Source organism: Myotis myotis, unplaced genomic scaffold (assembly GCF_014108235.1).
Source record: "Myotis myotis isolate mMyoMyo1 unplaced genomic scaffold, mMyoMyo1.p scaffold_m19_p_16, whole genome shotgun sequence".
Lineage (NCBI taxonomy): Eukaryota > Metazoa > Chordata > Mammalia > Chiroptera > Vespertilionidae > Myotis > Myotis myotis.
Genome location: NW_023416320.1, coordinates 13,554,625 through 13,570,773, shown reverse-complemented (window position 1 = coordinate 13,570,773; position 16,149 = coordinate 13,554,625). Strand labels below are relative to the sequence as shown.

The following is a 16,149-nucleotide window of genomic DNA, read 5'->3' as shown; positions in this document are numbered from 1 at the left end:
CCTGGGCTTTGCCGTTGGTGATTTTCTTGGAACCGGGGGCTGTTGTTCCTCCTCTCTCCATGGCTTAACTTTTGTCCACAGCATGCATGTCCTCCTCCTCCTGACCTCCCCCCGTCCCGTCCGTCCGTCCCCCCCCACCCCCCGCTCTCAACGAGGCCTTCAGAACTGTTCGGCTAGAGACCCAGTCCTTACTCCTGGTCTGCTACTTCCCTCAGCTTCCCACTCTATTTTTAAAGTATCAGACTTTATTAGAAGGTGTCTTTGAAACCTACCTCAATTTTTTTTAAGTTTTATTTTTTAAACCTTAAAATTTGCCATATTTGATTCAGTTCTTTTTTTAAAAAATATATTTTATTGATTTCTTACAGAGAGGAAGGGAGAGAGATAGAGAGTCAGAAACATCGATGAGAGAGAAACATCAATCAACTGCCTCCTGCACACCCCCCACTGGGGATGTGCCTGCAACCCAGGTACATGCCCTTGACTGGAATCGAACCTGGGACCCTTCAGTCCGCAGGCCGACGCTCTTCCACTGAGCCAAACTGGTTTCGGCTCAGTTCTTTTTTTAAAATATATTTTTATTGATTTCAGAGAGGAAGGGAGAGAGAGCAACATCAATGATGAGAGAGAATCATGGATTGACTGCCTCCTGCACGCCCTCTCCTGGGGATTGAGCACGCAACCCTGGGCATGTGCCCTTGACTGGAATCGAACCCGGGACCCTTTGGTCCTCAGGCCAATGCTCTATCCACTGAGCCAAACCAGCTAGGGCCCTACCTCTATTTTAAAGCCATTCCTTTCCTGTTCAAGAAGAGGTAGACTTTGGGTTTCAGGACACAGCTGGGCAGTAAATATTTATTAAAGGAATAAATAAAATATAAACTACCACTCTTCCAGAGGCAGAAACATGCAATGTCCCTGCGGTGTGTCCCCTTCCAGGACTGAGAAAATTCTTCCCAGCATTCTCCCTGCACGCTTCCCTCCTGTCGGATTGGGCAGGATTGGAGCACTTGCCTGTTGCCTAAAACAAATCACTTGGCAAGAGACATTAGCCCCCTAGGGCCAGAAAGAAATGGTGCCTTGCCCTAACCGGTTTGGCTCAGTGGATAGAGCATTGGCCTGCTGACTGAAAGGTCCCAGGTTCGATTCTGGTCAAGGGCATGTACCTGGGTTGCGGGCACATCCCCAGTGGGGAGCGTGCAGGAGGCAGCTGATCGATGTTTCTCTCTCATCGATGTTTCTAACTCTCTATCCTTTTCCCTTCCTCTCTGTAAAAAAATCAATAAAATTAAAAAAAAGAAACGGTGCCTCCCCTGAAGGACAGGGCTCCTGGGAGAACAGTGAACACTACCTGAGTTCTATTCATAAGGAAGGATGAGCGGCAGGCATAGTTGGGTAATTATTGGGTAGCCAACCAAGAGCGTCTGCCACAAAATAAATGAAAATAAAATAAGTAAATAAAATAAAACCCTCAGAGTGCCAATTTTACCCTTTCCCCATTCCTGGAAAGTCCTTGGTTTGTTTATCCAACCTACCATCACTTATTTCAGTTCTGGGTGTCTTTTGGAAATCAGAGACCTCCAGGAGATAAAGCATCAGGGGAAGTAAACTCTAGGTTCAAAGGATGGATCACAAAGTCCCATTCATAGATATTAACCCATAAGCCCTACTCTTTCCTTGTAGCAGCAGTTTTTCTAAGTTCACAAAGGCTAATCAGAGAACCCAGTCTGTTTTCAGGGAAGTAGCCCCAGTGTGGCTACAATGGAGTGCTCCTGGGAAGATCCATTTTTACCAGAGTTTTATGCAAAGTGTTTCATGCAAAGCTTACACAAATTTCTCTGCTTCATCAGTCTCTTGTCTGTAATGTTTGCTTCCTGCCTTCCCAGGGATACTAATCTCAATGGAATGTGCTTTTTTCCCTCTCTTGGGTGATCATTTGTGGGGTCCCCCTTACTGAGGAGTCTTGTGTAAGTCTGGGAAGTGTCACTGACAAGCTGGGTTTTCTGGCCATTCTTCCACAGGCATTTTATCTCTAGATAATTCCTCAGGCAAAACTCAGGCTTCTTCATAAAGCTTATGTTCTTTCCCAGACTCAGTGCAATCTTCAGGGTCCTGAAGGACTGGTCTATTGGCAGAAACTCAAGTATTAGGCATTTGTTTCCAAATTGCTATTACTGATTGCTACCATATCTCTCAAGTCATCGTCCCCCCAAGAGAGACAGCCGGTCCAGGTGTCCCTGCTGGATGCAACAATATCTAGAAAAGGAGTCTCTTGTGGTATCTTCATGTTAAAAGGAAGAGAATCTTTCCCAGCAGCTCCCCGCCCTTTCATATCTCATTGGCCAAAAGGGGGTCACATACTCAAACCTAAAATAATCCTTAACCAGGGGAAGGAGATGACAACGACAGATTTAAGCAAATCCAGAAGAAACTCCAAGTAGAACAGGATTGCTCCTTTAAGAAAGTGGGGTTCTGGAATGCAAAAGAATTGGAGAATGCATGCTGAGTCGGTAACCACTTCTGGTTGAGGACACAGATGTGTATAACAGGATGTTAAAAATAACTGTTTCTTTCTCCCAGAATTTGGATGAACCCAGACTATATCCACACATTCTACAGAGACACGCTAGACCTGCCTATACAATCTTTTGACCCCCCTCCCAGGTCTGGCCATCACTCATTCACATAGGATATGTACCCTTTGCGTACTCATTGACTTCTGGTTTTCTTTTGCTGAGCATGTTTTTGAGATCCATTTATTATTGCCATTAGTTTGTTTCCTGTTATCACTGAGTCCATAGCTTGTCTATATTTATCTGAGAAGATCACACCCCTATCAACATTTGCAGTTTAGGGTGAAGGAGTGTATCAGCTCTTTTCTAGAGAGCAGGGTTTGGCCTCGGGGGCTGGAGCTTTGGGATGACCCCCAAAGCCAGGAATGTGCTGAGAGAAGGCGTCAGTGAGCACCCCCTGATGTGTCCACTGGTGGAGGAGGCCCAGGTTCACAGAGTTTTCCGGGGGGCTCCTCGGGGATTCCCTACGCAGCTGAGGAAGTGCAGATTTCCCACCCTTTATAGCTTACAACCAGACTGCTGTTCTGCATTTCTTGGACTTCGCATCAGAAGCAAGAATCCAAGTTACACCACGGGCTGCTGCAAAGATATTTTCCCCTTCTACCAGACAGAGTCCTGGAAAACAGAAGGCGGAGGAGACAGGGAGGTTCCCACAGGGTGCATTGTTAGCAAACTCTTGGCCTTGAAGTTCGGAGTCAAGTCCAGTATATCTAACTCAATTCCAATTTTCTGTTGGAATTATAGTAATCCTAGACCTCAGCACATCCAGAACTATGAGCTAAACATTGAATTCCCCAGTATACTTAACTCATGTGGTTATGAGTCATTTTTAATATGTTCAACAGATATGCTGGCTTCCAAGCTGCATGTCCAAAGTAAGGGTTTTAATTGTTTTTCTTAGTGATTTGCTCATGTCTGCATACCAGCCATCAGGCTTGGCTGACCAGAGCCATCTTGAAATATTTAACTTAGAATTCGGTATAGGACTAAAATGGCAAATATTTCTAAGATCTCTATCCAGAGACACAGATCACTCATCAAAGTTAAGTTCCAAACCAAGTTACAGTAGGAGGTAAAACCAGCTATGTATTTTATACATTCCTGTTATATATGGAATGAATGAAATTTTACATGTCATGTAGGACATTTTTATGCATGCAGAAACAAGTATAGTGTGTCTTTTACAAAACTGAAAAAAAGAAAGAAAATATTTACCTGGTGGGTAATAATTTTTAAAATTCTAGAATAACATTGAAGATACTGAGGTTCATAAAGCTGCTTATCTTCATATTGATGTATACCTTAAACCGTAATATGCCTTCATTTACTTGAAATGTCAAATTAAGCAAGTAATAGAAGGTTGCAAAACACGCTGTTTTTTCTTACCACTTTGAGCAGTCCTCCTCCCCCGCCCCTCCCCCCCACACACACACACATATACACACAAAGTTTTGGAAGTGGGAGGGAAATAACATATGCTCATTTTGAAATTAAACAATATAGAAATTCATAAAGCAGAAAGTGAAAGATTTCCCTGTTATTAAATCTGACTGCAATCTCACGCCTCTAAAATAATTATTGTCCATAGTTTTGTACATATATTGTTAGTCATTAAACATACACAAATGGCAGCATTTGAATATACATTAAACAGGATTATTGTATGCATATGTGACGTTGTGACTTATAAGAAATATGTATTTGGTCTTTGTCCCCATTTCTGGCACAGAGCTCCTAAAACTCTTTGAATTTCAAAAGTGAGGACAGCAACAAAGATGTCTTAGATATTTCTAGGTCCTTTCCATGACCCAAGGGTACGTCTGGCCCTCTTCCTGCCTCGTACCCTGGCTTAGCCACTTAGAACTTCTTCCTACCTAAGATGTGCCCTTTTGGGGATTGTTTCTCTAAAACCTTGAAACCTTCAAAATTTGGAACTAGTTTGGGTCTCAGGAATTCCACCCCCACCCCAGCTTCTTCCCTCTTTGCAACTTCTCTGGCTGCCTGGGTGGGTGAGGAACCAGGACACACTCAGGCACTCACATCCCTTGACCCCTCTGCTCTTAGTAGAATCTGATGGCTGATTTGCCTTCTGTGTATCTTCTGTGGTGAGGTGGCTGTTAAGGTCTTTGTCTCATTTTTTAAATCAGTTGATTGTTTTCTTAGGGTTGCCTTTTAAGAGTTCTTCGTATATTTTGCATAACAATCCTATACCAGATGTGTCTTTTCGAAATATGTTCTCCAAGACCGTGGCTTGTCTTCTCATTCTTTTGATGTTTTCTTTCATAGTGCAGAAGTGTTTAATTTTAATGAAGTATAGCTTATCAATTATGGATCTTGCCTGTGGTGTTGTATCTAAAAACACACCACCAAACTCAAGGACATCTAGGTTTTCTCCCATATTATCTCCTAGGAGTTTTACAGTTTTGTATTCTACATTCAGGCGTATGATCAATTTTGAGTTAATTTTTGTGAAGGGTGTAATGTCTATGTCTGGATTCATCTTTTTGCATGTGAATGCCCAGTTGTTCCAGCACCACTTGTTGAAGTCTGGGAGTTTTTTTCAATCTTTACTTTTACCCAGTCAACTGTGATTAGTAACACAGGGTTGAGAACAAAGCACAACCTGTCCTTTTCCACTTGATTTATCAATAAATTTACAAAAAATCGCTGTGGCTTGCCTGAGTAATTTCCTGTTTCGTTTTACCTCCCCTAACATTTGAGACTCTATGCTATTTTTTGTTTGAGAGTCTCTACTATATGATACCTATGTCTGTAAGCAATTGAGAGGTTGATACAACAGTCAAGTAGATGAAGATAAAACTCCCACTTTTGCTTATGTTGAACCTGGTGCTGGAGAATGTGGCTTTACGGTGAGAGCCAGATAGGCTTGCTTGTGCTCTTTTTCTCTGAATCCTCCCAAATTTAGACCTTAGAACAAGTCACCCAAGGGCAAACTTGGTTTTGTTGAACAGAGCCAGTTACCTGAGTGTGCACAATGGAGCCCTCATGTGGGATTTTCTTAGAAGTTCTAAGTGGTGTCCCAAAAGAACTCACTCTCTCTCTCTCTCTCTCTCTCTCTCTCTCTCTCTCTCTCTCTCTCTCTCTTTCAAATAAAAAGAAAAACTTAGGATGCCAAGTACACTCTTCCGTTTGCCTTAGTAAATAGGCCTTTATAACCTGAAAATGGCCAAACAGGTTCTTACATTGTCCTTGGTCTCTTCAGGGTGTCTGGAGTAGACTCTCCCCTGCCTTCCAAGTGCCCCAGCAGCCTCCTCCTTGTTCTGGGCGGGGGAAGAAGAGGGGGGCTTGTCCACCCGTTTCCTGGTCTTCGATTTCATCAAGAAAACGTCTGGACCGCTCTGTGTCTCTGGGGCAGGCCTGGAAAGGCCTGCCCAGAGTCTGAGGACTCCCGACAAAGAGGCAGTGATGCCCATCAGTGGGGAAACACAGTCCTCCTGTTTTGTTTTACTGCACGTTTTCTTTGCCCACAGCCTGCCAACAGGTCAGCTCTGGGAACACAGCGGCCATTCTTCCTCCCTTGGAGTCCGTGTGAATGGAGGTGGCAGTTAAGACGCTGAAAGGGCCAGAGCCAGGGTCTGCCAGTGGTTGACTTTGTTTACAGGCTCCGGAGGGTGTTTTTTTAATGAGTTTTCAGGGGGCCATGGAACTGGCCATTGGGAAGGACTACCACCACCAGAGGCTCATACTTTGCTGGTGAATTTTTCCAGATAAGGTCTGGAGACTACATATTCAGGTTTATATCTTTCTTGATAGTGAAATTAATTAGATGCCAGAATAGGCCCCAAGGAACAAAACCCACAAACTAGACAGCTTTAAATTAGCACTCCGGGAAATAAGAGGGAGAAGATACTAAAATTCAGATATTTTATTTTGAGTTTAGGAAAATATTTTTCTTCTTGTTTCTTTTTAGATTTATTTGTTGATTTTAGAGAGGAAGGGAAAAAGAGAGAGACAGAAACATCAATTTGTTGTTTCACCCATTTATGCATGCATTCGTTGCTTCTAGTATGTGCTCTGATCAGCTGGAGATCAAACCCAAAACTTGGCATATCAGGACAACAGTCTAACCAACTGAGCTACCCTGGCCAGGGTAAGAAACTCATTTTTAAAATCTATATTGATTTTGTAGTTCTCTTCTCAATATATTCTAAGTGTAATTATATATTTATAAATAGGCTGAGCAGAGTCTTTGCACTTAGGTATGTTAAAACCAGTATAAGTGAAACCAAATAAGTAGAAAATAAAGGTATAAAGGAAGATGAATGATATCATGCTTTTGGAAATGATTTATTTGGAGAACTTTCTCTTAAGATATTTCTATTGAAATTTAAGTAGGTTCACCCTCCCTCATCCCCTCCTTTTGTGGTGGAAAATTCGAAAACCTATTCTTAGAAGTTTTTCCTTCTAAAGCTGGAAAATAAAAGCCACAGATTTGTCTGCTGTAATTTTCTCATTTCAGCAATCATTTTCTCATTTAGTTTCATTCCAGTTAGGATTTACTACTTCAGTCCTTCCTTTTCATTTTCTCATGCTTCACTTCCCACTCCCTTTTGTTTCTGCTCCTTCTGTCATGCCCACAGCAAACTTGACCGTCGCTTTGCACCACTGTTCAGCTCTGGGTCCCAGTGTCTTTGGATAATTTTGGATTAGCCTTTTCATGTTTTCTTCTCTTTCCTCCTTGTTGACACACTGCCATAGTGAGTTAATGAAATTTGATTCTTTTGCCCATGATGGATCACAGTGGCTTCTGCTAAAACCTTCAGCATCTGTAATTTTAAGTCTTTCATCTATGCTATGGGCAGGGAGGTATTAACGATGATGCTCTCCATGCAGAAAAGGAACAGCAGGCCTTCTTGTGGTTATTAAAAATGATGTCTTTCATTTCCTGAGAGTAGCAGTGCCTGCCTTGGCAACGTTAAAACTTTCCAGCAGTGGTAACTGGAAACACACATCAGGGGCACATTTCTGAGATGATGAGAGTAAGAAAGCACTAAAACTGTGATTTTGATGATGGGTGGCACTTACAAGGTGGTTTTGGTCTAGTTTTTTGAGGAAAGTCTAGGGAAGATTTCTTCAGTACTGTGAAGAGCATAGCAGTAATGGATCCCAATGGGTGTACTGAGTCCTTTTGAAAGATGGCATTTCATAAAATTCTATTGAGGGTTTGTGGCCACCTTCCAAATTGAAATGGTGCTCTGTCACATCTTTACTGCTGTTGAGTGTAGCTGCACAATGCTGATGCCAGCCTTGTTATTATAAATGTAAATATGTTGCCCTGGCCAGTGTTGCTCAGTGGTTGAAGTGCCAGCTCGCACACCAAAGGGTCTCAGTTAGATTCCTGGTCAAGGGCATGTACATGGGTTGCAGGTTCACTCCTGCCCTCAGTAGGGTGTGTGCAGGAGGCCACCAGTCGATGTGTCTCTCTCACACCAATGTTTCTCTCTCTCCTCCTCCTCCTCCCACTTCTCCCTCCCTTTCCACTCTCTCTGAAAAGCAAAGGGGAAAATATCCTCAGGTGAGGATTATCAAAATTAAATAAATAAATAAATAAATAAATGTAAACATATTATGTAATTTAGGTCAAATTTCTTGGTTAAAAAATGCTGTAAAATCTGTATAAACATTAATGTTACCACCTCTGAAATAGCAGATTCTTTTTACATCAAAGACGCTGGTTCCATGCAAAAGAAAAACTGTTCTTTTCTTTTGAATTAAATGGTATTTCTGAAGTTTGCTACTAAAAGTAAACACTTTTAAATCCAAGCTTACTGATTATAAATAGTATGCCCATGGTTGAGAAATCATTTAGAATATAGGTGGGTATAGATGCAAATTTTTATTCTAAAGAAACAACAAATCAAATCAAGCAATGTATCAAATGATACATCATGATCAATTTGAGTTATTCAAAGAATTAAAGGATGGCATTAGATTAAAACATTTACTTTAGTAGATTAAAACACTGCTGGCCAATTGCTCACTAAGCCATTTCTCCTCCCTCTCAGGCATCCAGTAGGTGGCGGCTGGACTTGATAACCCTGGGACATTTGCTGAGTGGCCTCAGACCCAGCACTGGCACTGGGCTTGAATCTTTATCAATCCGGTGAACACGACTTACCCCTACCTGGTGTCTCACTGGGAACCTACCTAACACCCCATTGACCTTAATGGGTAGGTCTTCCAGATAGAAAATCAATAAGGAAATGACGGTGTTAAATGACACACTAGAGCAGATGGATTTAATTGATATCTTCAGAGCATTTCACCCCAAAGCAGCAGAATATACGTTCTTTTCAAGCGCACATGGAACATTTCCTAGGACAGACCACATGTTAGGACACAAAACAAGTCTCAATAAATTTTAAGAGATTGGAGAGAGCAACTAAGATGGCGGCATAGGTAAACACCGGGAAATTATCGCCTCACACAACAATTGAAAATTACCGCAAAGGACTGAGCAAACATCATCCAGAACAACAGGAAGGCTGGCTGAGTGTAAAGTCCACAACTAGAAGGAAAGAAAAGCACGCTGAGAGCCAGAGGCGCTGCAGAGGTGAAGTGCAGAGGTACGGAGGCGTGCGCACGCGCGAGGAAAGGGGGTAGCACCTGAGGACGCGGCTGACTTTTTGAGTCACAAGCTCCTGACTGCTCTGAACTCCGGTTCCGGGAAGTCTCTGGGGACCCAGGACTCATACGGGGAGAGGCTGGTCTGTCCGGCAGCGAGCGAACTTGAGGGCGGCTTTCCCTCAGAGGTGCTTGCAGCCGTTACCGGAACACTGAGACGCTCGACTCCGGGCGGAGAATCGGCCATGGCTGCTTTCTCCGCCCTCTGACTCCCTGAGACCCTGCCCCACCCAGGCTGCGGCAGAGGCTTTTGCATGTGAATGTACCTAACTGCAGCCGAACCAGGCAGACCTGGAACTTCCAAGAGAAGGCCCAAGGCCCCGCAGCGGCTGGCATTGCTTCACAGCTGAGCCTCTTCGTGGCTCCTGCTGTGTGGCCTCAGGCAGAGGCTGAATTAGCACCTCCTTAGATCCAGGAGCCACTGTACCCAGTGGTCAGAGGGGGTCCATCCAGACTGCAACTCCTCAGATCCATAAGGGACACACTCAGGGAGCAGACTCAGTGAGCACCAAAGCCCCACTGAAGCAAGTCTTGCCCCAGAAGGGTGTCTTCAGCACAGAAGTTCTCCCACTTTAGACACAGCTGATTCTCACAGCCAATTGGCCTGGAGGTCAATTCCTCCCAGTGATTCTACAACAACCAAGGCACCAAGAGTGCACCAAGAGTGTCCACCCCAGGTAACTGGGGAGGATGAGCTACTGGGCTCTACAGGACACCTGGCGCGCAGGGCCACTCTATCAACACAGGGAAGCTGCCAAAATGCGGAGACAAAGAAACAGGTCACAAATGGCAGAAATGGAGGAAAGCAAACGATTGGATATAGAGTTTAAGGCCACGGTTATAAGGTTTTTCAAGAATTTTATGGAAACCGCCGATAAATTTAATGAATCCCTCAATAAGTATAGGGAGACCATGGAGGACATGAAAAAGGACCAACTAGAAATTAAGCATACACTGACTGAAATAAAGAATAATTTACAGAGATCCAGCAGCAGAAAAGAGGATCCCAAGAATCAAGTCAAAGATTTGAAATACAAAGAAACAAAAAATACCCAACCGAAAAAGAAAAAAGAAAAGAGATTCCAAAAATATGAAGATAGTGTAAGGAACCTCTGGGACAACTTCAAGCGTACCAACATCAGAATTATAGGGGTACCAGAAGGAGAGAGAGGGCAAGATATTGAAAACCTTTTTGAAGAAATAATGACAGAAAACTTCCCCTACCTGGTGAAAGAAATGGACTTACAAGTCCAGGAAGCGCAGAGAACCCCAAACAAAAGGAATCCAAAGAGGACCACACCAAGACACATCATAATTAAAATGCCAAGAGCAAAAGATAGAGAGAGAATCTTAAAAGCAGCAAGAGAAAGACAGTCAGTTACCTACAAGGGAGTACCCATACGACTGTCAGCTGATTTCTCAACAGAAACCATGCAGGCCAGAAGAGAGTGGCAAGACATATTCAAAGTGATGAATAGCAAGAACCTGCAACCAAGATTACTTTATCCAGCAAAGCTATCATTCAGAATAGAAGGTCAGATAAAGAGCTTCACGGATAAGAAAAAGCTAAAGGAGTTCATCACCACCAAACCAGCATTATATGAAATGCTGAAAGGTATTCTTTAAGAAGAGGAAGAAGAAAAAGGAACTCTTACCATTTGCCACAGCATGGATGGAACTGGAGAGCGGATAAATACCACAGGATCTCACTCATTTGTGGAATATAATGAACAACATAAGCTGATGAACAAGGACTGATCCAGAGACGGAGAGGCATTGATTGGACTGTCGGGACTTGGAGGGAAGGTAGGGGAGGGTGGGGGTAAGGGGGAAAGATCAACCAAAGGACTTATATGCAAGCATATAGGCCTAATCAATGGACATGGACAACGGGGGGGTGAGGGCATGAGCGGGGGTGGGGGGGGTGGGGGGTAGAGGGTAACGTGGGGACAAGGACACATATGTAATATCTTAATCAATAAAAAATATATAAAAAAAAATTTTAAGAGATTGAAATCATATCAGTTATCTTCTCTGCCTTAATGTTATGAAACTAGAAACCAATTGAAAGAAAAAAAAAAGAAAAAACACAAATACCTGGAGGCTAGATAACATGTTATTAAATAATAATTAGTTAACAATGAGATCAAGGCAGAAATCAAAAGGAAGATACAAATAAATGGAAGCATATAGTGTGTTCATGGATAGGAAGAATGAATATCATTAAAATGTTCATACTACCCAACGTAAGCAATAGATGCAACACAATTCCTATCAAGAGACCAATGGAATATTTTGCAAAATTATAACAAATATTCCAAAAGTTTATATGGAACCTCAAAAAGACCCCAAATAGCCACGCAGTCTTGAGAAAGAAGAACCAAATTGGAGGAATCATGCCACCTGATATCAAACTCTATTACAAGGCCATAGTAATCAAAACAGCTTGGTACTGGCATAAAAACAGACATATGGATCAATGGAACAGAATAGAGAGTCCAGAAAGAAACCCACGCATTTATGGCCAATTAATATTTGACAGAGGAGGCAAGAACATACAATGGGCTAAAGACAGTGTATTTAATAAATGGTGTTGGGGAAATTGGATGGATGCATGCAAAAAAATGAATCACCTTTTCACACCATACACAAGAATAAACTCAATATGGATTAAAGACTTAAATGTAAGACTCAAAACCATAGAAATCCTAGAAAAAAACATGGGCAGTAAAATCTTGGATATTTCTTGTAACAATATTTTTTCTTCTATATCACCTTGGCACAGGAAATAAAAGCAAAAATAAACAAATTGGACTACATCAAACCAAACAGTTTTTGTACAGCAAAGGAAACTAAGAAAAGAAAGACAACTCACTGAATGGGAGAATATAGTCACCAATAATACAACTGATAAGGAGTTGATACCCAACATTTATAAAGAACTTGTATAACTCAACACCAAAAAACAAACAAACAATCCAATTAAAAAATGGGCAAAGGATCTGAATAGACACTTTTTCAAAGAGGCTATACAGATGTCAAATAGGCATATGAAAAGATGCTCAATGACACTAGTTATCAGATAAATGCAAATTAAAACCACAATGAGATATCACCTCACACTTATCAGAACGGCTGTCATCAATAAATCAACAAACAACAAGTGTTGGCAAGGATGTGGAAAGTGAACCCTCATGCACTGTTAGTGGGGATGCAGATTGGTGTAGCCATTATGGAAAACAGTATGGAGTTTCCTCAAAAAATTAAAAATGGAACTGCCTTATGGTATTTTAGGAAAATGGAAACAAACAAATAAAGCTGGGTTAACAATACTTTGAATAAATAACCAGAAGTGGAATTGCTGGGTCCTTCTTTGTTTCTTGTTATAGCCTTTGTTTTAAAGTCTATTCTGCCTGGTATAAGTATTGCTAACCCAGCTTTGTTTGTTTGTTTCCATTTTCCTGAAATATCGTTTTCCAACCCTTTGTGTGCCTTTTGATCTGAAGTGAGTCTCTTGCAGACAGCATATGTAAGGGTCTTGTTTTCTTATCCTTTCAGCTACCAAATATCTTTTGATTGAAACTTTTAATCCACTTACATGTAATGTTATTATTGATAGATATATATCCAAAGAAACCCAAAACACTAATTTGAAAAGGCATATGCATTCATATGTTCATTGCATCGTTATTTACAATAGCCAACGTATGGAAACAAACTAAGTATCCATATCAAAAGAAATAGTGTGTATATATACAATGGAATATGACTCAGTAAAAAAAAGGAAATCTTGCCATCTGCAACAACATAGAAGATATTGTGCTGAGTGAAATAAGTCAGACAGAAAAAGACAAGTGTTACATGATTCCACTTACATATGTAAGCTATAAAACAAAATAAATGAACAAAGAAAACAAAAACAAACAGAACAAATTGATGGTTGCTAAAGGGGAGGAGGGTTCGGAGGGTGGGTGGAAAAGGTTAAAGGAGTAGTTAAGATAGTTACAAAATAGTCATAGGGATGTAAAGTATAGCAGAGGGAATATAGTGAATAATAATGTAATGACTATGTATGGTGTCAGATGGGTACCAGATTTATCGGGGTGATCACTTCGTAAGATATATAAATGTCTGATCACTACACCTGAAACTAATATAATATTGTATGCGAACTGTAATTGAAAAATAAAAAATTATTTAAAAAGAAAATAATAGAATAAAAAGGAAGTTCTGGCTTATTAGTCATTGAGCTGCTGATCTGAAAGATTATGCCACTTCATGGGCCAGGACCACACTACATAACATGGAACACTCTACAATCTCTTATATAAAGAAAATTTTATTCCTGAAAAGATCACATAAACAAAGTTTTTGTATACAAAGTTAACAAATGTGGAAAAGTTAATATTTACAACATTTTCCATACAGTACATGATAATTTTCTTTGTATGCTTTAACAGAATGGTAAATAGAGGAAAAACCAAAAGCAACAGAAAATCTGTTTGAGGAATAATACTTAATTAGGAACAAAATTAAGAATATTCTTTAGTATTTTAAAGTATATTATATGAAATTTAATTTATTTTATCAGGACTACATTTTTTCCATTAGATTGGCACTAATATTGCTAACACACTTTTTCATGTTCAGCAAAATCCCATTTAGCTGCAGAAATGAATTCTACATAATATCTGAAAAAGATACTGCACAAATACAAACATTCTGTAGTATTCTAAATGTTAAAAGACAAAAGTTAAAACAAAAGTATAAGCAACTGTAGTGGTCATAATAACACAATCCTGGATGGGCATGAAACATTAAAAAAAGAAAATCAATTGCACTTGGCTTAATTTATAGAAGAGTAACAGTCCATCTACTAATCCTGCAGGACATTTTATTTTTAAAATGCAGAAGGATCAGCAAGCAACGTAATAGAAACAACATTAGACACTCTTTCAACGAGCACCTTATTTCAGTTGTGTAACAGAGCTGTGAAACTCCTAAAACAATGAGACATAAAATTCACATACTGAAGACGGTAAGGTACAGTAAGTGGATTTTTTAGTTGAATACCCATTATGACACCTCTGGTGTGCCAACTCTTTATATACTACAAAAGAATACTATTTTTCAATTTTCTTAGCAATTCAGTGTAAAAGCTACCAAAGTAGTGTGAAAATAAGATATCAGATAACATAATAAAATATTTGAGTAGATTTTCTAGGATATCTAAAAAAAGTTCAAATACATATAAACTTATTTTCAAATATATAAAAAAGATGTAAAGATAAGTTTTAAATACTTCAGCAAAGAAAAATCTTGATTTTATATCATAAAAGTAAAATAGCATTGTACACCTTAAAATACTTTTAACAAGAGCAGAATCTTCATAAATAAAAAAAGGAAGATTCCTCTAACTCCCCCCTCCCACACAATTTAAAAAATATTATTAACCTGCACATTTCTGTTTTCCAGATATATTGTTGTCATTAACCTCTATGAGAAATGAATCATATTATTCTCAGCATTTCTTGTTTCCAGTGTAACAGCAGGCGATGCAACTGTAAGTACAAAAGAAGACTATAACAGTGGTTCTTATATGACGGTGCACTGGCCGCCTCCAGTGTAACACACTTACGCCTCTAAGTGGTGGGAGAACTTGGTTTTCAAGTATCTGAGTGACTGCCAGCGCCCTGCTCTTTTCTAACTCCGGAAGCCGAGTGGCTGAGCAGTGATGTGGAGCCTTTCAGGCTGCTTGGCTCTGAAGGACAGGGAACCTGCAAGCTGTTGCTCTGCGCCAGGCCAGTTTCAGTAACATCAGTTTTTGGAGCCACCCTAGGTAAAGAACAGAAATTGACTTACATACATTCCAAGCACAGATGTGATGCCAGATGTCCTTGTAACTGCTACTCGCTTTCATGAGTTTTACTTCCAGCCAGTGTCCACTTTATCATAGGATAGTTTACTAAAACTGTACGTCTACTCTAACACCTCAAAACACAAATACTTTATTTTCAAATAATTTTTGCTAACTCTGGAAACTGTCAAGCACCACCCATGCATGGGCTGAGCATGGTGTCTCCTGGGGAATACAATTAATAAGACAGGCTTCCTGCCCTCAGATTAGCAAACATCTTATTGATTTTCCACCATGGGTCAGACTATGTAAGCAGTGGGGAATACAACGGTAAGACCTCAGCTCTGCCTTTTAAGGAGCTTACAAATCTAGTGGAGGATGAAAGCATGTATCTAATTACAATCCAGGGATGCAAAAGCTGTTACAGCAACACAGAGAAGGTGCATTTGACCTAGCTTGGAAGGGTGAGGTAAGACAACCTTGAGACCTTCAAGTAGTTGTCAGCATTCTGGCTAATTTCATGTATAGCTGTGTTTGGATCACCTATGACTATATGGAAAATTCCATTAAAGATAATGTCAATATCCTTTCATGCTCAGAAAATAAAAACATCTTATAATCATCTTTGTCTACCAGGGAGAGCGGTATAAAGCCTGCAAAATCATTTGGTCTGGCCCTGCCAAGGCATTAGGGGTGAGTTAATTAAATGTTTGACCAAGTATAGCAGCCTAATTTTTAAGTGGATAATTTTGTATGGCCCCCTAATGATGTTATAAATATCCAAAGGCCTTTGGCAGAAAAAAGGTTCCCCACCCCTGGCGACTCTAAACTGGCAAATACCTTTTAGACACTACCATAAAGCAGTACTAATGAAAACTTAGCCTGAAGATGGTATGATGGAGTACGTAGAAGTTACACTCATCTCTTCCCAAGACCAAACTGGAATTTCAACTAAAATATAGACCAACCTTAATAAAACTTAGCCTATATTTCTGATAAATCATAACATTGACCTAAATATACATGCAACTCTTTTTTTTTTAATTTTTTAAATATATTTTTTATTGATTAAGA

The 16,149-nt window shown here is 40.4% G+C and overlaps 1 protein-coding gene across 11 annotated transcripts in view; it reads right to left on the bottom strand.

The window, feature by feature from the left end:
- FZD6 (frizzled class receptor 6) overlaps nucleotides 1–16,149 on the bottom strand; it is a 49,797-nt gene that overhangs the window by 6,059 nt on the left and 27,589 nt on the right. For 9 of the 11 annotated variants that reach the window (XM_036337970.1, XM_036337972.1, XM_036337973.1 and 6 more), the window contains exon 7: nucleotides 13,393–15,053. In XM_036337970.1, coding sequence (XP_036193863.1) covers nucleotides 14,885–15,053 — 169 coding nt within the window. In that variant the 3' untranslated portion in view covers nucleotides 13,393–14,884. Of the gene's footprint in view, nucleotides 1–13,392; nucleotides 15,054–16,149 lie in introns of those variants that run through there. The other 2 variants (XR_004972454.1, XR_004972455.1) reach the window with 1 other exon arrangement.